The sequence below is a fragment of the Mercenaria mercenaria genome, unplaced genomic scaffold (assembly GCF_021730395.1).
Source record: "Mercenaria mercenaria strain notata unplaced genomic scaffold, MADL_Memer_1 contig_3287, whole genome shotgun sequence".
NCBI classification, from domain to species: domain Eukaryota; kingdom Metazoa; phylum Mollusca; class Bivalvia; order Venerida; family Veneridae; genus Mercenaria; species Mercenaria mercenaria.
Window position 1 is genome coordinate 1 of NW_026461411.1, and position 24,572 is coordinate 24,572.

Consider the following 24,572-nt stretch of genomic DNA (forward strand, 5'->3'; position numbering starts at 1 on the left):
AATCCAGTTCTACCCACAACAGTACGAATTGCTTAAAATGCAATCTTCATACCTTCATATGAACCAAAACACCGTAATATAATATGTATATCTGTACAGATAATTTGTTTCGTCTGATTTTTTTAAGATATAAAGGACATTTGTTTGTTTCTGTGTAAGATTGGAATAACTTCCACGAGTGAACATTATTTTTACGAGTAGCATATCCACGAGTGAAATTGTAAGATATGGTGTACGTGAATGAAAAGTATCTTGACCTTAAGGTAGTTTCCTACGAAAATTTCGAAGTATGAGATATAAGACTGATATTAAGCCTGTATGTACTAACATCTTCTGTCTTTCATTTGGTGAAAACATAAATCGTCCCAAGTCCACATTTTTTTGAGGAGCGCCCCTTTGCGGCACATGTATTTTTCAAGGGAAATCGCCGCGTTTCTGTCATAATCGCATTAAAATTAATGTTATAACATTTTTTTTTCAAACTTAGGAATATAGCTAAATTCAATGTTAATGTTTCCATATTGCTTTTTGTAAATTATTTCATTTGGAAAATGCTAAAATAAAGAGATATCCGTAGTAGGGGTGGGAAAAATAGCGAAATTATTTTATGACCATTTAACCGATATAAAATAAAGGGGAACGGTCAAAGTTCTTGATTTTCCAATATGTTCTTCTTTAATCTTATCTGAACAAGAAAATAAAAAAGGGTAGGGGGGGGGGGGGGGGGGGAGAGAGAGTTGTTCACGGCAGATTTTTTTTGTAAATTTACTTTTCATTTGTTCTGGTAATCTAAATATTGTGACGTTGATACATCAATGACGGCTTTAACGTCGCACAAACGCTGAGTTCATTATGTCTTTTATTGATATACATGACACTCAAAGTTCACAAAAATCAAATCGTTTGTATTTAAATATATTCATATGATGTACATTGTTGCGTATTTTACAATCTAAGTATATTATCTAGTAATATATATTAGATTCAGTTAAAGTTACTTGCCCACAGTTTGGGTGAAATATTTCAACATGTTCATGTCCACCAAGTATGGCACAAAATGTGAATATGTCGCACTAAAACATATACTATAACTGTTGAATATGGTATTAATGGCTCAGTCTTGCATAACTCGCGTATCTGGCTCCGTATTCAAGGGTAAGTATAGTGGAAGGGGGGGGGGGTAGAAAAAAAATCTATCGATTAAACCGCTATGAATTAAAACGGAGCGGTCAGAATTCTTTAATTTCAAATGTAGGTTTCTTCAATTATTTATCGACAAGAAAATAAAATAAAAGGTGAGATCTTCACGACACATGCTTTGCAAATTTACATTTTACCTTTTGTATGAAATGTTTAAGTGAGAAACTGAACGTCAGTTTTGTAACGTCATTCCTTATTGCTTTTCAATCTTTCAAGTAGCTAGAAGCTAACAACGAATCCACTGTTTACAAGATACGAAATGTGGTGAAACTGCTTTCCAGACAAAAATGAAATACATATTTAACGAAAAGGAACATTTTGAACGGTGGCAAACACATCAATATGTTTTCTGTTTTGTTATCATAAATAACCTTATTTAGAGATTTTGATTTTTCATTATAACCAAATTGTGAATTATATTTTTATCGCTTTTTAAACCTATATGACGGCGGCATAGGGAGGACATAGGGAATATTTTTATTTATCACGTGCGCACGTGTTAGCACCACGTGCGCATGTGTTAGCTAACATGTGTAAACGTGATAACTGACCAAAGAAACTAATCGAGATATCAGCCATTGTTTAAAAAGCACGGAGCACTTACTATATAAATTACAGGTAACTACTAAATAATATTTCCCTATTACTGACTTCTATTATAAAAAATGCACTGAGATCTTTCACGTTTTCTCATTGGTCAGCTAACACGTGCGCACGTGTTAGCTATCATGTGCGCACGTGATAGTATTAACGTGCGAACGTGATAGTTAACACGTGCACACGTGTTATTTACCATGTTCGCACGTAGTAGCTAACACGTGCCCACGTGATAAATAAAATATTTCTTATGTCCCCGCTATGCCGCCGTACTATATTGAATATTTTCAGTAAATAAAATCAATGTGTTTTATTTTATATGAACTATATGGAACCTTACGTAGATGATGAATAAATAGGATAATGTCTCTTACGGTAAAAAAAGTACTTCAGTCTGTGTACTTGAAACGTATTCTTGAATAAAGCTCATTTTGGTGCCGCTTAGTGCTTGAGGTTTGAAATATCAACGTGAATGCACAATGCAAGACCGTATTGAGGGAAAATTTGCTTTCAAACGACATAACAAAAATAAAAAATCTTACACATTTCGCTTCAAAACATTCAGGAAATACAATAAAAAGATGCAGTCGACGCAGACGACATTTTAGGATGGAAATAAAGAAGAAGAGTGCTTGAACTGGGGCTGCTTGCGAAAAGTTTAGAGGCATGCGTTCAATGTTCAGATCCGCTGTTTCTGTCAGATGTTTTCAAGGAAACGCACTTTCGACATGATCCACTGTTGTACATACAAAAAGTTTCGATTATAGAATTCGTGTCATTTTTATTTGATGAAGGCTTTTCCCTCTCAGTTCTATTCCAGACCGAAGTATGATATTCCAGTGTTGAATATAATATCACAAAAGAGTTAGAACTACCACCATGATTTCATCTCATGCATTTCTGTTGGTGTTTCAAAAAGTTTAAAAGACGGATAAAACTAAGAAATAAATAAAACAGCCATTTATTTTAAAATGTTTTGTTATTTACAAGATCGCCAGGATGCTGAAAACAAAGTATTTACTGGTATTTAGTGTAAAAGCGCATTTTAATGCAGATGTGAATAAATTCGAATATTTCCGGACTGCGTCACTTTTTAACGAAGACTGTGACTCACTGCAGACCTGTAGCGCATGTATAAATTACAGACTCCTGTATATACCGGATTCAAGCAGTCTGAATGAAAAGTATCTTTAATGTATATCTTTTGTGACCATGGTAATACTACCCTAATCTTTAGTCAGTATATTATACAGATTATACACTAAATGCATGCTGTCGTGCAATAATGTGCGTATTTTGGCCGTACGCTCCGATTGATAATCACTTCAGGACATGCGCAGAAGACTGCTCCAGCTCTGGCAGACTGCAATGAGCAACATCGCTTTAAGAATGTCCGTGTCAGTGAGCGAAAAGTGAACAGATGTTGCGATATGTAAGGATCAAATGGGGATTTTACATTTATGCGCTTTGATGCGCCTTCTCAGTTTTTTCTGTTGATTTTTTTCACAATTTTGTATATCACGGCTCTCAAATGTACCATAAATTGATTATAGTGAAGTCTACAACCAATCATCGACTGGATACATTCCTTAAAGAGTTACGGAAATCATGGCGTTGGAGATGCACGGCTTACAAATGTACCATGAAATGGATAAAACAATTTAGCAGATGCATATTGGTTGCACACAATGCCAATTACGAAGCCAGTATTTAGAAATCCATGTGAATGTACACTCTGTTCATGCAGATAGTCTAATAGAATTTGAGACAGCCTGAAATTCTAATACCCTGACAGAAAAGGCAAGGGTGCCAATAGCTAGTCAACATTCGTAAATGACATTTTACATAATAATATAAGCAAAATTAGCGCCTTTAAGAAAATCGTTTAACTGTAGAAGTAACATTGAAGTATATTTCTCGATAATATACTTAGATTGTAAATTATTTAACTTTGTAAATAATATGAATCTATTTTAGTAAAAAATCATTTTTGTGTAATTACATTGTCCTCTATATGCAAAAATGTATGTATAAAGAACATAATGAACAAAACGTTTGTTTGACGTTAACACCATAAATAACATGTCAATGTCGCAATATCTAGCTTACCAACAGAAATGAAATTTACAAAAAAATCTGCCGTGAAGACCCCCCTTTTTATTTTATTTTCTTGTTCAGAAAAGAAGAAAGAAGAACATATTTGAAAATCAGGAACTTTGACCGTTCTGGTTTATTTTATATCGGCCATGAAATACATTGAATTTTTTTGCTATTTTCCCCCACCCTTACTACGGATATCTCCTTATTTAAGCAATTTCCAAATGAAATAATTTACAAAACGCAACATGTAAACAATAACATTGAATTAAGCTATATACCTGAGTTTGGAAAAAAAATAACATTAATTTTAATGCAATTATGACAGAAAAGCGGCGGTTTCCCTTGAAAAACACATGTGCCGCCAGGGGCGCTCCTCAAAGGAAATGTGGACTTTTTTCACCAAATGAAAGACAGGAGATGTTAGTACATGCAGACCTAATATCAGTCTTGTATCTCAAAATTTCGTAGGAAACCCGCGAATCGCCTTAAATGTTCAACAAACTAATTTTCCTTTTACTTCATTTTTTCAAACTAAATTTACCCATTTTATAGGTACTTACAAGTGAAAAATATATTTTCTATTTTTCACTATCAAAATACCAGATTTATTTTACTCTAATATTTCGAGGATCCACTGAAATAAAATGTTATAATAAATCTATATGCTCTTGATAGTTATTCCGTTTTTTTCCCACTCAGATTGAAATAACAGTATATGCATTCATTCCAAGATATCTTGAATGAATATGATTAACTTTATATTACCGGAATGTAAATTGGTATTGTTTTCTTGAAATTTAAGCATTTCGTTCAATGCAGCGCTAGTAGTTATAGTGAATTAAAATACAAATGATAGGTTTGAATAAGCAGACTTTCTGACCACATTTCTGTTGCACCATTTCTGTAAAGACAACGAATGAATGTTTCTTTTTCTTTTAGCGGATGACGAGAGTGATACAGAGGAAAAGCAGTTTGCAGACAGCATTGCAATGAAAGCCAAGATAGCAGGTAGGATTCCGAGCGCATCGGAATAAGCTGTACTTTACTTTGCCAAACGTATGGTTATAAACTTAAACATGTATGCGGTACCATTTGCGATCATATTAAAGACGAATATAATCATACAGATCATGCGAGGAGAATATCGTTGTATTTTGTGTCATAACCGACATTCTGTGTGAAAGATTCATTTGCCCCTATTCTGTTGTTCAACGCGCCGTTAGCGGATATCTTTATTAAGGCCTGCAGTTATATCCTTATTGCCAGCACCTAAATATGACATATGTTGCACTCGTTTTCTTAAACATTGACAGTCTCAATTGGGAATAGTTCTGTTGTTTAAATGGATGTTGTGAATACCATAGTGTGGTTATGACAGCTGTTTAAGCAAAGTTGCTTAATGCGAAAGATTTCCAGCTACATTACGTTAAATATACATATATATTTTAAGGAGACGTTTCCGCTTAAATATCTGGAAAACCTGAATTTATAATTTTATTGCAAAATGAAAAATATCAATACGAGGCATATCTTGTATACAATATTTGGAATTCGACATAAAAGAATAGTAAAGTTGAAATTGATTTTTCATGCAAGCAATTTTTAATCTAAGAGGTTTATTTGAAGGATGTTCATTCTCTTCACTGACAGATGACACCGAAAGTCTATCAAGATTTTTGGCTAACTATAAAGGTATATGTTATGTTATATTTTTCTGATATGAAAATATAAAATTGATAAAAACAATTAATTTCCAAATATGATGAAATGTAATGTAAAGGTGTATGTTATGTTAATTTTTTCTAATTTGAAAATATAAAATGGATAAAATTAATTTATTTCTAAATATGATGAAATTTATTTCTTTTAAACAGATTGTGTTATGTGTATATTTTGTTAATCATTTAAAAACTTCTAAGATGTTTTATACTTTTCAGTTTTCATATTTTACTGCACATAAGGTAATTGACCCGAAATAACATTTGGCAATTAACGTTGGATTTCTTACTTTCGTTAGCCTATTCGAAATGCCGAAATCGCTCACGGAGGACATTTGCTTAAACAATGACTATCTCAATTGGGAATAATTCTGTTGTTTAAATGTATGTTGTAAATACCATAGTGTGGTTATGACAGCTGTTTAAGAAAAAGTTGCTTAATGCGAACGATTTCCAACTACATTACGTTAAATATACATATATATTTTAAGAAGACTTTTCCTCTTAAATATCTGGAAAACCTGAATTTATAACTTCACTGCAAAAATGAAAAATATAAATACGAGGCGTAAGTTTATACACAAAGCTTGTATACAATATTTGGAGTGCGGCATGATGAAATTGATTTTTAATGTAAGAGTTCTTTTTAAAGAATGTTCTTTCTATTCACTGACAGGTGACATCAAAAGTGGAACGCAGGCGTATGTTACCAGTATATCAAGATGGTACGCTGAATGTAAAGGTATATGTCATGTTATATTTGTCTTATTTGAAAACATAAAAATGGTAAAAAACAATTAATTAATATCCAAATATGATGAAATATATTTCTTTTAAACAGATTGTGTTCGATGTTGTTTTGTTAATCAGATCATTTGCCTCATCTGAATATTTTCAAGATATAAAGGAAATGTATTTGTTTCAGTGTAAGATGAGAATAACTTCCACGAGTGAACAATATTATCTCGAGTGGCATATCCACGAATTAAACTGCAAGATATGATGCTCATGAGAGAAAAGTATCTTGATCTTAAATGTTTAACAAACAAATCTTTTTATTTCATTTTTATTCTAAATTTACCCATTTTATTATCATATTATTTTGATCTGACAAACCCTGATTTCTCCTTGTAAATTAAAAGTTCCATCATTTTCTAAAAATCACTAACTAAATTGACAGTTATTCAATTTGATTTTCTACACATCGTTTTTCTTCTCCTTTCTCCTTGTCCATGACATTTAGCTCATCATGACATCGATCTTACCGGAAAGCTGGTAGCTATCCCTGAATTCCATGTAATAAGAAAAGTAAATCTTGTCCGACCGTACATTAACTATTCTTTGCGACAAGTTTTTTAAGAGAACAAAATTAAGTTTCCATATTATGTATTAGATAAATGGCGTAGCAATAGAGCAAGAATTTGCACAGAAACATTTTGTCTCTTCAAAACTTTTATTTGGGCGTACAGTTATAATAGTCTGGTATTTTTAGCCTTGAAAAAAGTTTATGAGGGCCGGAATGTTAATGCTTGGAGACAAAGACTTTATTAAAGTTTTAATATCCCCGGTTCATCTGGGTGCAGTCTTCAAAAATATATGACTATTATATGCAAATTATAGAGTTTAAAAGGTCCTGTGTTAAAACTGATATTTTCACATAATTTTCGGCACTGATGCAATGATTCATGAATAATTTCACATTATACAGGATTTGATGTATAATTACTGGTTTAAATAAGCCATATATACTTGTATCCAAATAATAAATTATGACTCGCACTCGACAACGCATTGTATGCTCATATATAAAGGTTAAAAGTCACAGGGTATATATACAGAACAAAATAGCTAACCGCCATTTGTAAATTTTTCAATATCTTTGCAATTTCTGTAAATACAATTTTGAAATTTAGCATACTTTTAGACCAACGTGTTTAAAACATATGAAGTGACACAAACATATAATTTTATTCAACTTACTAACTCAACCCATTAGTAAAACGTCACAAAACACAAAAAGCTGTGTTTTAGTAAACAAGTGAATACCATTTGTAAGAATACGAACTGTTCATACTAATATGTTTTTTTCTAGCGAATGGTTAAATATGACACGAATGTTGAATGCACGTTTTAGAAAAGGCACGTTTTCGATTTTAGTATGTACATGCATATTGTAAACATTGTTGTTTTCTTTTTGTGACCTGTCAAAAATGGGTTGAAATCGTAAAATGAATGAATATTATTTCTGAAGACTTGTTTTGATTTTGTTGAAAGTTCGGCATTTTATCAATAGCATATTATTCTGAGTGTACACAACCTTTCATGTTATTTTAAGTTATCTTTTTTAAGATATTGGCAAACAAATATTGCGGGGGAGTGTGGGGCACTTAGCTATTTTGTCCAGTATATATTGATTATATAAATTTTTAGAAGTCTTTATTTTACAGATCAAAAACGTCCCAGTAAATCTTTATGTAATATTTGCATACATTATCATGAAATACTGTTGAAGTTCACCTTCTGGCAGGACATGTTGTAAAATTTTAAATGTTTCTTTTCTTTGCTTTATTTTAATTTGGAGTGAGACTACTTAACCAAATATTTCTGATTTCTAGTTAAGATAATTTCCTTCATTTAACTAATGCAATCAGTTTGATCATACAGATGCTCCTCAGTTTAAATGTCACAAACATATATGACAATGGTCAAAGCAAGTGCTATGAAATATAAATAAACATGGTCATATTGCCTACTGAAAAGATACATAAACTTGCATTTAAAAAAGTATTTATCAAATACAACAATGCTTACTTTTATTGATAACCCATTCATTCACGTTAATATTTGAAAGAACAGAAATAAAATGCCAATAAATAAATTATTATCTTTTCAGAAGGGTAATATGGTATATTATTTCATTCTATAATTAACAATCGTCATGTATCCGAAATAAGGCTTTAACACAAATAAACGCATGTTCTCAAGAAAGATTCAGGATATCTATAGGCTTGTTTAGTTATGTAAGCTATATAAACTTGAATACCTTTACCCCACAGAATAGAAACGGTTTTAATGTACAATTTGTTGTCTAACCTTCTGTTGCATTTAACGGAAGATAATTTTCGCAGTGGCACGTTGGCTTAAAAGAACAAAAAGGGTATAAACTGGTATAGAGAGTTTCATGCGCATTGTATCTCCTCTCATAATGTCAAATCAAATGTCAACTTGATACCTTGAATAGTTTCTCACTTATGTTCAGGACAAGCATAATTTAATATCGTAAAAGAATATGGTTTGTTGGTGTACAATTCCTTAAATCGTTCTCTTAAGAATCAATCTTTTAAAACATTTCTTGGAAAATCTTTTAAAATGTATTAAAAGGGGATAATTTAAAAGTGACAAACTGTGGACCTACAAGAGTTAAGTTTTCTTTTTCCAATAAATTTATCTATCCCTGTATGCAGTTTATACAAACTTCCTTTCCCATTTGTAATGTTCAAGACAAATAAATTTGATAAAGGGAGATAATTGGAAAACGTAAGTATGATGGCTACACTTCTTCTCAACGTACCTTGACATAATGTGAAAAAGTGCCACAAAATCCCTTAGATCGATTTTTGAGTTATCCTAACATAAATATTAAATGAGGGAATGTTATTATGAAGAAAGCAATGCTATGTTATTGCACACAAGAACGTCTCTTAATGTCCTCTAATTTTGTATGCAGATTGAATAAAGTCCCTTCAACACTTTTAGAGTTATAGCCAGGCCAACTCAATTAGATACAATGAGTCGAAAAATTAGCACGGTAGTATTATGGTTCTTGTACACAGCAATTTCCCTTAATGTCACCTATTTTTGTTTTTGTTTGCAGTTCCCTTCGCACGTTTACACTAAATGCCACTAAGGATGATCAAAGTAGATGATTGGTAAAATTAAACAATATATTGTTACCAACGTCATCCATCTGGGGACATCTTTAACAAACCGCATGCTAATACAGCATTTTCCTTTCAAATTAACTGTGGGGGACCATATGTATATATATGATAACTATATGTATTATATAATTCATGAAGAGGTATGTACTTTAAAATTATCTGGAAATCTGTAATGGTTGAATGCTTTCAAATGTTAATCTGCATTTTAAAGAATGAATGTGATTTAATCTTTAAATTGGCAATAAATAAGAAATAAAAATGTAATGAATATTATTATAATAATATCATATTTAAGGAAAGTAATTAATATAACAAATGAAATGCAAGATATTTAAATGGTACTGAAGAATACGAAGGTTGTCCCAGAAAATCGCGAACTTTTCTTATCATTTCAAAATAAGCTACGCATCAAATAATTATTTAAACTGATGATATTTCAATGTATACACGACAATAGAGTTTAAAACTAAATACCTTTCATATTATTTGAGTATTCTTTAAATAATGGACGGCAGTCAGTGCTAGTCGGCGCACGCTCAGTTTTCCTCCTACAAAAAGAAGCGTCTTCCATTTAAACGCATGTAACTTACATGATATACGTCTCATAGGGGTAAAATTTATATTGTCGCTAATGTGGTGCGTAATTATATTTCGTTACAAGTCTTTGACATCACTTGCTTTAAAATGGTGATGTAACTTTTAAAGTATCGGTCGCACGCACTTTCAGAAATTCCGACGTCAAATAAATTCGCGGCGCAGAAAGTATTAATAAAATATTGTGAATGCCGCGGTATGACTCCTTCACAAACAAAACGGGGAGTGAAAAATTCTGGAGGTCAGGCAGATGTTAGCAGGACACTTGTGTTTACGTGGCACAAACGTTTTAAGGAAGGTTGGGCGAGTGATTCAAAGTCAGGGCGACATAATACTTTTTATACTATCTGCGCCGCGAACTTATCTGATGTCGTAATTTCTGGAAGTGCGCGCGACCGTTGTTTTCAAAATTACATCACTGTCTTAACATAAGTAATGTCAAAGACTTGAAATGCAAAATGTTTACGCGCCACGCGTTGTCATTAATTACGATATAGATTTTAATCCTGTGAGATGTGTATCGGGGAAGTTACATGAAATTAAAAGGAAGCTGCTTCTTTTTGTATGAGAAAAAGTAAGCGTGCGCCGACTAGCACTGACTGCCGTCTATTATTTAAAAAAAAATACTCGAATAATATGACAGATTTTTCATTTTAAACAAAATAGTCCTGTCAAGTATATATTGAAATAACACCAGTTGAAATAATTAATTAATGCGTCGCTTATTTTCGAAATAATAAAAAAAGTTCGCGGTTTTCTGGGACAACCCTCGTAATTTCACCTACAAACAAAAAGGAAACCTACTTTTGGTGCATGTGATCTTGACCTTTGCATATGACTTATTGTTTATAATGGTAAATATTTAAGTGGCGTTTGAGAATATACCAAAATAAATTGCAAGCCAATATATGTATTATGTAAGTTCTTTTTATGAGAGTTGATATGGGCTGTATGTGGGAGTCGCTAAAACATGTACGTGTACTTGTAAACTCATATATAGAACTATACACAGAACAATATTCAGTATTGTCAAATAATTCGTTTATTTGAAATTAGCAGAATAGCAGCATAGCGCAATGAGTTCATATAAATCTTCGGAACTATTTAACTGCGTTCCTATATGAAAACACATTTGGGTTATCGGTATTAAACGCAACATTTACTTGTTTTGATATAAAAGTTTAAAAAAAAGTAAAGTGTCTTGTTTAAAGTGGGATATGGACAGAAGTCCCCACCTGGAATGGATGGAACAACTTATTTCTAGCGGAGCCCACGGCAGGTGTCATATTCACCTCACCAGCATCCAGTCTAGGCCAATACTGCTGGAAACAGTACCAGCACTGAACACTAGTCGGGATAACAGCCGCGACCTAGTTCGAACCCGGACCGCTGGCGTTGTAACCCAGCCTGCTAACCACTGCACCACTGACTCCCTATCAGAGAGTTTTAATGAACAAAGGACATAATTTAATTAAGTAACGTATGTACCAATAAGCTGCATCTGGCGACAGAATGCACTTTAAAGTAATTTACGTAAAGAATTATCCAAAAGTTATTTAGAGACGTTTGTAAACTAAGCACTTAAACTGAATGCTCATTGTGTAACTTTTAAAAGTTTGTCAATCTTAAGTGTTATAATGTATTGTAGATTTTGGTGAAATAAATGTAACGTTAGACCATGCATGATATACTCAGTGGTAGTCAGTCATTGCTCAAAGCTTGGTAAATTGTGGGAGGGGGCAGTTAATTAATCAAAATTATGTAAATCGACTTGTAATAAGAACTCACAAATATAAAAAGAAATCGAATTATGCCTGTGTTATATAAGTTAATCTAATAAGTATCGTTACATACGTTACCATGAAAGCATGCTGAAATAAAACAAGAGCACCGCCTTGCGGGTGCAGACGCTCATCTGATTTTTTTTGTCTCCGTATATTAGAAATATTGTCATACCCATGATATTTTAAGTCCAAAAGGGGTCTTAATTCTTGTAATAAAAGAATGTAGAGTTACTGCACTGTTGTGCAGAGTCAGCTTTAAATGGCAAATAACTGCTCCAAGTTTTAAAGCAATAGTTTTGACCGTTAAGGAGAAAAGTTGATCTGAACGCAAAACTTAAACAAGAAATCTGATATTTTCTAAGTCCAAAAGGGGCCATAATTCTTGCAAGAAGCAGGATGGAGATATGTTTCTTGCTTTACAGAGTCAGCTTTTGATGGATAATAAGTGTTGCAAGTTTTAAAGTATTAGCTTTGATAGTTTAGGAGAAAAACTGACCTAATTACAAAACTTAAACAAGAAACCTGATACTTTCTAAGTCCAAATGGGACCATAAATCTTGCAAAAAGGAGGATAGAGTTGTGTTTCTTGCTGTTTATAGTCAGCTTTTGAAGGTGAATAAGTGTTTCAAGTTTTAAAGCAATAGCTTTGATAGATTAGGAAAAAAAATGACCTAAACATAAAAAATTAACCGGTCTTCTTCCACCATCAAAGCTGACAGAAAAGGCAAGGGTGCCAATAGCTAGTCAACATTCGTAAATGACATTTTACATAATAATATAAACAAAATTAGCGTCTTTAAGAAAATCGTTTAACTGTAGAAGTAACATTGAAGTATATTTCTCGATAATATACTTAAATTGTAAATTATTTAACACTGTAAATAATATGAATCTACTTTAGTAAAAAATCATTTTTGTGTAATTACATTGTCCTCTATATGCAAAAATGTATCTGTAAAGAATATAATGAACAAAACGTTTGTGTGACGTTAACACCATAAATAACGTATCAATGTCTCAATATCTAGCTTACCAACAGAAATGAAATGTAAATTTACAAACAAATCTGCCGTGAAGACCCCCCTTTTTTATTTTATTTTCTTGTTCAGAAAAGATGAAAGAAGAACATATTTGAAAATCAAGAACTTTGACCGTTCCATTTTATTTTATATCGGCTAAACGGCCATGAAATACATAGAATTATTTCGCTATTTTTCCCCACCCCTACTACGGATATCTCCTTATTTAAGCAATTTCCAAATGAAATAATTTACAAAATGCAACATATAAAAAATAACATTGAATTAAGCTATATTCCTGAGTTTAGAAAAAAAAAATAACATTAATTTTAATGCAATTATGACAGAAAAGCGGCGGTTTCCCCTGCAAAATACATGTGCCGCCAGGGGCGCTCCTCAAAGGAAATGTGGACTTTTTTCACCAAATGAAAGAAAGGAGATGTTAGTACATGCAGACCTAATATCAGTCTTATATCTCATCCTTCGAAAATTTCGTAGGAAACCCGCGAATCGCCTTAAATGTTCAACAAACAAATTTTCCTTTTATTTCATTTTTTTAAACTAAATTTACCCATTTTATAGGTACTTACAAGTGAAAAATATATTTTCTATTTTTCACTATTAAAAAACCAGATTTATCTTACTCTAATATTCCGAGGATCCACTGAAATAAAATGTTATAATAAATCTATATACTCTTGATAGTTGTTCCGTTTTTCTTTTCCCCCTCAGATTGAAATAACAGTTTATGCATTCATCCCAAGATATCTTGAATGAATATGATTAACTTTATATTACCGGAATGTAAATTGGTATTGTTTTCTTGATATTTAAGCATTTCGTTCAATGCAGCGCTAGTAGTTATAGTGAATTAAAATACAAATGATAGGTTTGAATAAGCAGACTTTCTGACCACATTTCTGCTGTACCGTTTCTGTAAAGATAACGAAGGAATGTTACTTTTTCTTCTAGAGGATGACGAGAGTGATGCAGAGGAAAAGCAGTTTGCGGACAGCATTGCAATGGAAGCCAAGATAGCAGGTAGGATTCCGAGTGCATCGGAATAAGCTGTACTTTACTTTGCCAAACGTATGGTCTGATAAACTTAAACATGTATGCGGTACCATTTGCGATCATATTAAAGACGAATGCAATCATATACATCATGCGGGGAGAATGTCGTTGTATTTTGTGTCATAACCGTCATTCCGTGTGAAAGAATCTTTTGTCCCTCCTATGTTATACAACGCGCCTTTGGCGAATATACTTTAATTAGGCCTGCAATTATGTCTTCATTGCCAGCATATGTTGCACTCGTTTGCTTTAACATTGACCGTCCTAATTAGGAATACTTCTTTGTTTCAGTGGATGTTGTGAAAACCATAGTTTGGCTATGACAGCTTTTTAAGTAATATTGCTCAATGAGAAAGATTTCAAGCTACGTTACTTTAAATAAGCTTATATGTTTTAAAGAGATATTTCATCTTAAATATCGGGAAAACCTGAATTTATAATTTCATTGCAAAAACGAAAAACACGAGGCGTATATTTATTATTTATACACAAAGCTTGTATACGATATTTGGAATTCGACATAATAAAAATTAGGAAAGTTGAAACGATTTTTATTGTAAGCGATTTTAATGCAAGAGTTCTATATAAAGGGTGTTCATTCTATTCGCTGACAGTAGACATCGAAAGTGGTTTACCGGCGCCTTATATCAAAAGTCTACCAGGAGGTGTGGTTGATATAGGGGTATATGTAATGTTATATTTGTCTAATTTTAAAATAGAAAATTGATAAAATTAACTAATTTCCAAATATGATGAAATGTATATCTTTTAAACAGATTGTGTTAGATATTGATTTTGTTAATCATTAAAAATATATATTACTGAACGCAAGACTATTGACCCGAAATAACATTCGACTATTTACGCGGAATAACTCACTTTTGTTAGACTATTTGGCATTCTTGGACGTAAATGTAGTTCAACGCGTACATTTTCTTTAAAAAAAATACGGAGAAAGCCGAAATCGCATACGGAGAATATGAAATTTGCCCATTGTCATTGAGGTTCTACTACCTTAACATGAATACTCTGAAATCCTTTATATGTAAAAGAATGGCAGTACTTCCACCTCTACACAAGGCAGACTTCAGTACATTCCGTGGGGGGGGGGGGGGGGGGCGGGGGTAGGGTCCAGTTCTAACCACAACAGTACAAATTGCATAAAATGCAATCTTCATACCTTTATATGAACTAAAACATATATATATATAAGATTTGAATAATGTCCACGAGTGAACAATAGTTTCACAAGTTGTATATCCACGAGTGAAATTGTAAGATACGGTGTTCGTGAATGAAAAGTATATTGACCTTAAATTTTAAACAAACAAATTTTCTTTTTATTTAATTTTTTAACTAAATTTACTCATGTCATAGTTATTTACAAGTGAAAAATACATTTTATATCTTTCACTATGAAAATACCAGATTTAATTCACTCTAATAGTAGTATTTAGATAATTTACTGAAACAATGTTATAATAAATATATAGACACTTGATAGTTATTCCGTTTTCCTTTTTCCACGCATATTGATATAAAATATCATTATAATTCGTCCCAAGATATCTTGAATGAATATAATTAACTTTATATTACCGGAATGTAAATTCTTACACACCGGACTGGCGTTTCCGGTGATTTTACCCATGCCGGCAAAACCCATCTGGCACCCCCCATGCCAGATGACTCTCGTGCTGTTAATGACAACTACTGGTTTATGCACTTATAATATATTGTTTATGTAAAATACGAAAAAAGCAGGTACCTTGATAGTTTCTCTCCGTTCCTTATAGTATATTTCTCGATTCAAAACACGTTAGTTTACCATAAAAACATAACGTTACGTTACAAACAACAAAACTAAAGTGGAACTTTGTTATTGTGCGTAACGCAAAACATCATGACGTCACTTCTGCTTAGGGATGTTAATTTCCCGCGCTTTGTGTTCAATCTCCATTATAGGAAAGAGTTCTCAAAAGAAACTATTTCTACCGTTTGTAAAATATGTTATGCAAGAAAAAAATCTGCCAGAATAAAATGCTTACATGTATACGATATGCAAGAAAAAATATCAGTCATGTGTTCAGCAAGCCTCATTACCGCCAAATGCGCAGGTGGCCTCGGGACGGATATTTCTATCCGATTCGTAATCACGTGACAGATATTATTATTAATTGTTTTTCTTGAAATTTAAGCAGCGCTAGTAGTTATAGTGAATTACAACTCAAATGATTGGTTTGAAAAGCAGGCTTCCAGACAACTTTTTTGTTGCACCGTTTTTGTAAGGATAATGAAGGAATGTTACTTTTTATACGCCCAAAAGAACGTATCATGTTATGACGCTGGTGTCCGTCCGTCTGTCCGTGAGTCCGTCCGTCCGTTAGCAATTTCATGTCCGCTCTATAACTCTTGAACCCCTTGAAGGATTTCAAAGACACTTGGCTTAAAAATTCACTACATCGAGACGACGTGCAGAGCGCATGTTTTAGATGGCTTGCTTTAACTTTAAAGGTCAAGGTCACACTTAGGGGTCAAATGTCCGTAACTCTTGAACCGCTTGAAGGATTTTAAAGAAACTTGGCACACATTTTCACCACATTGACGTGCAGAGCGCATGATTCGGATGGCTTGCTTCAAGGTCAAGGTCAAACTTACGGGTCAAATGTCATATGACTTTTTTCATGTGTATATTGCACTGCATTGCGGTGCTCTTCTTTTTATTTGGCAATTCCCTTTTCTGTTCACTTACAATATTTTTAGCTCGACTATTCGAAGAATATTCTAGCTATTCTACTCACCCTGGCGTCGGCGTCGGCGTCGGCGTCGGCGTCACACCTTGGTTAAGTTTTTGCATGCAAGTACATACAGCTATCATTTAAAGGCATATAGCTTTGAAACTTATTTATTCTTTTTCTAGGTCAATTACCAACCTCACTGGGTCAAGTTCCATAACTTTAACATGTATTTTGAGCAAATTATGCCCCCTTTTGGACTTAGAAAATTCTGGTTAAAGTTTTACATGCAAGTTACTATCTCCAAAACTAATGCAGATATTGAATTGAAACTTCACATGTGTCTTCGGGGTTATAAAACTAGTTGATAGCACCAAGTCCCATAACTCTGACCTTCATTTTGGCCAAATTATGCCCCCTTTTGGACTTAGAAAATTCTGGTTAAAGTTTTGCGTGCAAGTACATACAGCTATTACTAAAAGGCATATACATTTAAAACTTATTTTTTCTTTTTCTAGATCAATTACCTACCTCACTGGGTCAAGTCCCATAACTCTGACATGTATTTTTGCCAAATTATGCCCCCTTTTGGACTTAGAAAATTCTGGTTAAAGTTTTACATGCAAGTTACTATCTCCAAACTAATGCAGATATTGAATTGAAACTTCACTTGTGTCTTCGGGGTTATAAAACTAGTTGATAGCACCAAGTCCCATAACTCTGACCTTTATTTTGGCCAAATTATGCCCCCTTTTTGACTTAGAAAATTCTGGTTAAAGTTTTGCGTGCAAGTACATACAGCTATTACTAAAAGGCATATAGATTTGAAACTTATTTTTTCTTTTTCTAGATCAATTACCTACCTCACTGGGTCAAGTCCCATAACTCTGACATGTATTTTGGCCAAATTATGCCCCCTTTTGGACTCAGAAAATCCTGGTTAAAGTTTTACATGCAAGTAACTATCTCCAAAACTACTACAGATATTAAATTGAAACTTCACATGTGTCTTCGGGGTTATAAAACTAGTTGATAGCACCAAGTCCTATAACTCTGACATGTATTTTGGGCAAATTATGCCCCCTTTTGGACTTAGAAAATCCTGGTTAAAGTTTTGCGTGCAAGTACATACAGCTATTACCAAAAGGCATATAGCTTTGAAACTTATTTATTCTTTTTCTAGGTCAATTACCAACCTCACTGGGTCAAGTTCCATAACTCTTAACATGTATTTTGAGCAAATTATGCCCCCTTTTGGACTTAGAAAATTCTGGTTAAAGTTTTACATGCAAGTTACTATCCCCAAAACTAATGCAGATATTGAATTGAAACTTAATATGTTTCTTCGGGGTTATAAAACTAGTTGATAGCACCAAGTCCCATAACTCTGATATGTATTTTGGTCAGATTATGTCCCCTTTCGAACTTAAAACTCTTTTGATATTTAACATTTTGGGTAATAATTTCCTGCTTCTGTGACAATATTTCGAATAGTCGAGCTTGGCTGTCTTACGGACAGCTCTTGTTTATTGAATTACTTCCCTTTTATGTTACTTTTAATAGCTTATTTTGTAACATTTTATTATTGGTGATAAGGGAAGACCGAGACCACTTTTCTGTGGTACAACATGGATGGTACCTCCAATTTTTAGGTGTATTTTGACATATGTATACCTGGTAAGGATATTTTTGTGGACTTTTTTGTGGACTTTTTTTCTGTCGACTTAGAATTTTTTTTGAATTTCTTCCCTTTGTTCTTCCTGTCCTTTGGGCTTCAACAGTTAAGCTCTTTAAATTTTGCTCCAATCCTCCTCTGATATAACCTTTCGGGCGTATATTGCCCCGCTTGGCGGAGCTCTTGTTCTTTTACCAGATGACGACAGTGATGCAGATGAAAAGCGGTTGACGGACAGCATTTTAATAAAAGCCAAGTTAGAAAGTAGGCTCCCGAGTGCATCGGAATTAGCTATTCTTTGCCAAACGTATGGTCGCAAGTCTGATAAACTTAAACATATATGCGATACCATTTGCGATCATATTAAAGACAAATGCAAGCTTATCGTAAATATACCCACTTTATAGTTATTGACCAGTACAAAATATATTTGATTTTATTCAGTATGAAAATACCAGCTATATTTCCCTCTAAATATTTCGATAATTCGAAATAAAATGTTATTATCAATCTATATACACTTGATAGTTAGTCTTTTTTCTTTTTCCACTCAGATTGAAATAACAAAATAGGCATTCATCCCAAGATATCTTGAATGAATGTGATAAATTTTATGTAACCGGAATGTAAAGTAGTCGTTTTTTCTTGAAATTGCAGCATTTCGTTCAGTGCAGCGCTAGTAGTTATAGTGAATTACAACAAAAATGATAGGTTTAAATAAACAGACTTTCTGACCATTTTTGTAAAGATACATGTAACGAACGAATGTTACTTTTTCTGATGCAGATGAAGAGCGGTTTGCGGACATCATTGTAATGAAGGCCAAGTTGGAAGGTAGGCCCCCGAGTGCATCGGAATTAGCTGTTCTTTGCCAAACGTATGGTCGCAAGTCTGATAAACTTAAACGTATATGTGATACCATTTGCGATCATATTAAAGACGAATGCAAGCATATCGTAAACGTTTGGCCATCATACCGACCGCGCGAGGAGAATATCATTGTATTTTGTGTCATTACCGACTTTCCGTGTGAAAGAATCATTTGCCCCTATTCTGTGGTACAACGCGCCATTGGAGAATATTCAATCGAAGAAAGAGAGATTTTGAAACAGGAATTGAACAGAGGTTTGGATTTTACAGACGATGCTGTAGAACGCTGCATTGAGAAAAATGCTGACAAGTTTATGGATAACCATAAAAATTTGTCTGTGATGTCCGCAAGTTTGCTGAAGTCGGAAAAGTTTGGGACTAGTTTAGAAAAGGTATCACAACAGGTATGCATTGTTCTTCTGGTTCCAGTAAAAGGTTTAATTCCGTTGTCTGAGGAGGCATTCCCGAAATTTATTGTCAATTTTCCCGTGGATGTTCGAGAAGGGAATTTCAGGTATAAATTTGGCGGGAAACCAAACGATAGGCACGAATCATTGAAAATGGGGTGCGCAATACATGGCGACGAACCAGGAACATTAGGTGGGTTCCTTGACCACAATGAACATGGTATTTGTTGTTTAACCGTTGCACACGTAATGTTGAACGTACCGAAGATGAAAAGAACTTTTCCAGGACAATATATACCAGAGTCTTCTGAATTATGTTATCAGCCAGAACCACCAAATGCATTTGGCTACCTTATCAAAGCGATAGCAATAGAAGGAAACGAAGACAAACCTGGAATAGATGTTGCACTTGTGAAAATAGACGAAAGAATTCCACTAAGTGGACGTTTTCCTGATGCTGAAACTGAAAAATTGTTAGAAGCAGGTATATCTTATCTCAATGTTTTTGGCTGTGAATATATATACAGCACATGTCATATTTCAGTTATGATTGCCTCAGGAACATTAAGGAGAGCTTTTGACTATAAAACTAGTCCAGCTGGGATTATGGTCAGCTTATTTATTTAATTAAAGACAGTACATCTGATTTAAATTATTTTCCACCTTTTGTTACAAGTGAGAGAGCTAACAAAAATGAACAAAATGGAAAAGAAGAGTTTTTAAAGGAGTATATTTCGACACAGATGGAAATTTCATTGTTACATCTCCTCTGTTTTGAAACGGCTCATATCATTTCTACATTATTGTCAAAAACGGATCATTTTAGATTGAATTGTTCTAACTTATAATTCATTGTGTTTACCTACCCCCCCCCCCCCCCCCCACCCCCGTTTTTACCTATTTATGTTTCTAGTATTCTTAATATTCTTTTATCCATATCTTACTAAACTTGTTATCTGTTATTCACATTAATTTCTAAGGTATACTTTTAGAAACACTATACGTTTTATCCGCAATTCAACGTAACGTTAACTACATGACGTCACGTCAATTGTTATATTATGCATTAATCTTGATAAAGGCATAAAGGCGTAAGCACCGAAACGTTGATAAAAGATAAATTATCACGTGTTGTTACTGAATTTTACCGTCGTAAAAATTGTCATAGACAGACTCGGACTTAACTTTCAAATTACGTTTTTCGCTTGAAAGATTTATGATTACACTAAAATGATTAAAAGGTTTATCATATTGCTATTTGACACAATTACTAAATATATTGAGATACAAAATGCTCTTAAATATTAATCCGCCACACATATAGTGAGCACATTTGCATACCCTCTCAGCCGATTTATAATGTTTAGTTTTAGGGCTGACACATTTTCAAATTTGGGTCTCCGTATTCGCTGACTTCGAATCGCTTGTCCCTTAAATATATCAACAGCTAATTTGTCAAGGTCAGGTGAACAACTTAGTCATTTTGGTATTGTTTAACTTCACCTGTCTTTTAATGACCTGTCCAATCTCGATCTGATGTTTCTGTATGTCTGTACAGTACACCATATTTGCATATAAATACAATAGCAGCTCTTCACTTCTGTGTTCGAAACATTGCATGAGTTGTAGAATCTTTTCGTGTTAGGAAGCCATCCAGCTGGCTAACGGAAAGTCGGTGGTTCTACCCAGGTGATGAAATTATGTCCGGAAGAGGCACCTGTGAACTTTATCTACCGTCAAAAGCTGCATAGTTGTGAGTTAAACACATGGATCAAACGACGAGCAAACAAATTATCAAGCTTTTATCCAATTTAAAAATTCTCTGCAGCTTGATTGGTAACAACAGTTCCAAAAGATTTGTTTTTCTGATCGTGATTTAAACCAATTTGACTCTACCTGTAATATTTTTTCAGGGTATTCATCTACACTTGAAATGCAGTATGATACCGGAGAAGTATTTGAAAGGTCGGAAATTCCTCGTGGTAAATTGGTTTTGAAATATGGTCAGGCTACAACACTCACTGAAGGTGTAGTGCGTCTAAGAGGATTTGCTGTGAGAAATGTGAATTTCTACGACAATAGTGAGGGTTACAAATACATTTTGACAAAGCAGATTCAGGTGCGCCATATCAAAGATGCCCCTTTTAGCGAAGATGGTGACTCAGGTTCACTGGTATTCGTAAAAAGAAATGATGGTCGTCTTGTAGCAATAGGAATGTTGGTCGGAGGAACCGACAGTTATGATGTTGTTACTCCAATATGTGACATTTTAAGGGAGTTAGACACGGCTTTGTCTTTAAAACAATTTCCATAAAGCTGAGTGTTTATATTAGCACGGCAAGTAATGTTCAAAATTACCGAGTATGCCACTGGCAATACCCAGACATGTATCTCAAGGACAAATCAAGCCAAATCAAATATTTTTCCGTGCCTGGTCCATAGCTATATTATTTATTATTTAGAGGTTATGATACAGGGATGGTGTTCCTTAAGGCGATATTGGCATTTTAGGCGAGGTATTCAAATACAGATCTGGTATGCCAATATTGTCTGATGGCACACCTGCCCTCTTTTATAACCTTTTATTGCATATATTCCAATTTACTGTTAAAATGAAAACGTGATGTAAATAATTCAGTGCTTAACAGCGTTACTGAACGTTGTCTGATGACGTTGACGTCATTTCCTTTCAAACATATGTTATGAATTCATGCATGTTTTTAGCTCGACTTTTCGAAGAAAATGTAGAGCTATTGCACTCGCCCCGGCGTCGGCGTCGGCGTCGCCGTTGGTTAAAGTTTTTGATAAAGTCAAATATCTCTGTTACTATCAAAGCTATTGACTTGAAACTTAAAATAGATATTTACTATCAAAGTCTACACCAGGAAAAACAATCCCCATAACTCTTATTTGAATTTTGACAGAATTATGCCCCTTTTTAACTTAGAATTTTTGGTTAAAGTTTTTGTTAAAGTCAAATATCTCTGTTACTGTCAAAGCTATTGACTTGAAACTTAAAATACTTATTTACCATCAAAATCTACACCAGAAGAAACAATCCCCATAACTCTGATTGAATTTTGACAGAATTATGCCCCTTATTAACTTAGAATTTTTTGTTAAATTTTTTGATAAAGTCAAATATCTCTGTTACTATTAATGCTTTTGACTTGAAACTCCAAATAGTTAATTACTATCAAAGTCTACACCAGGAGACACAATTCCCATAACTCTGATTTGAATTTTGACAAAATTATGCCCCTTTTTAACTTAGAATTATTTTTTTTTAATTTAATAAAGTCAAATATCTCTGTTACTATTAAAGCTTTTGACTTGAAACTCAAAAGAGTTATTTTCTATCAAAGTCTGCACCAGGAGACACAATTCCCATTACTCTGATTTTAATTTTGACAGAATTATGTCCCTTTTTAACTTGGATTTTTTTTACTGGCAAAGCTCTAATTCAGAGTCAAGCACTGAGAAAAGTCGAGCGCGCTGTCTTACGGACAGCTCTTTTTTTAAATATGTTTTTACATTATTCATAGTGTTCTTTACATTTTTACATGAATGTTTTTGGGTATGCTTTACATTTTTATATCAATGTTTATGCTTTGCGGTTGGCGTTTGCAATGTGACTTCTTCTCGGCGATATATGGCCATTTTGTGTCGATTCGCCGTAAAACCCAACTCACTCATGCATTCAAGGTCGTAGTTTCTTGTATCTGCCTTATTTAACCATGATAGAAGAAGCAGCTACCGAAATCATGTTAATTTACCGTACTTTATTTTGTGATAATAAATGTTAGTTTGGATATACTTGAGATCCTGTCAGTTAAAGAATACAGTCTTGATGAATTGCGCAGCCGGAAGTGTGCCAGATATCGGTATCAGGCATACCAGCTCCCATGAGCACTAATATCGGCCTCATACTTCTCATATACGTTTCAATTCAGTGCAATTTTGTAGCTATAAGTAGTTACATATGCAATAAAGGCTTTTGATATTATTTATGACAAGTTTTTCTGTGCCTGTTCCTAAAATATCGAGGTCATGCTTGAAGGCGAAATGTCTTCATGGTATGTATTGTTTATCATGCTGCAAATATGGCCAAATAAGTAGCTGAAAACTGGTAGTAGGTGGTCTGTGAATGTGCACATCAACTTCTGCATACCAAAATGTTCGTCAGAATATGTAGTTTTCAGAACTGCCTGATGCCAGTTTCTAGTCACTGGGCAAAGTCTTCAAATTCAAGATGGCCGCCAACATGGCCGCTAATACATGAAAATGATACCCAATGCATAAAATTGCAAAATAAAAGCATTTAACTGTTGTAAATTAATTTGAAGTTATTATAAAAATGTTAAAGTTATAAATCTGCAAAATTATATGCATTTATCGATATGAAATACAACTTTCTGACACATTTTATACCAATTTTATATGGACTTAAATATGATGAATACTATTTTCTTGAACATACGGTCAATATACTTTGTTTGTATTCCTCTATTTACTGTTGTTCCTTACACAATGCAATCCCGTGTTGAACAAAAGATAATAAATTGTAATAACATTATCATTTTGTTAAAGGATACATTCAAATTATTGATAATATATATATTTATAAGTGGGTGGGGTAATTCAATATAGAATACAATGTATATCTAATAACAGGTAAAATAAAAAATAAATTGATAATCATCTTCAGTTTTGTATACATCCCACTATAGTTTCATTATCAAAACAATGTATAAAGTACGGAATATATATTTAGACGAAACGTACCAAGTATATTAAAAACAATGGCCGTCAAGATGGCTGCCGCAATGTTTTTGCTATGACTTATATTTTATAGCGG

The 24,572-nt window shown here is 33.5% G+C and overlaps 1 protein-coding gene across 2 annotated transcripts; it reads left to right on the forward strand.

The window, feature by feature from the left end:
* The first annotated feature begins 5,471 nt into the window (after positions 1-5,471).
* Positions 5,472-24,406, forward strand: LOC128552915 (uncharacterized). 2 transcript variants are annotated; one of them, XM_053533993.1, is made up of 5 exons: positions 5,472-5,589; positions 6,292-6,357; positions 13,926-13,994; positions 19,224-20,198; positions 21,628-24,406. In XM_053533993.1, the coding sequence occupies exons 1-5, from the start codon at positions 5,487-5,489 to the stop codon at positions 22,026-22,028; spliced, it is 1,614 nt and encodes a 537-aa protein (XP_053389968.1). In that variant the 5' UTR covers positions 5,472-5,486; the 3' UTR covers positions 22,029-24,406. The 2 variants fall into 2 exon arrangements, with proteins under 2 accessions (XP_053389968.1, XP_053389969.1); XM_053533994.1 differs by lacking the exon at positions 13,926-13,994.
* Positions 24,407-24,572: the final 166 nt, after the last annotated feature.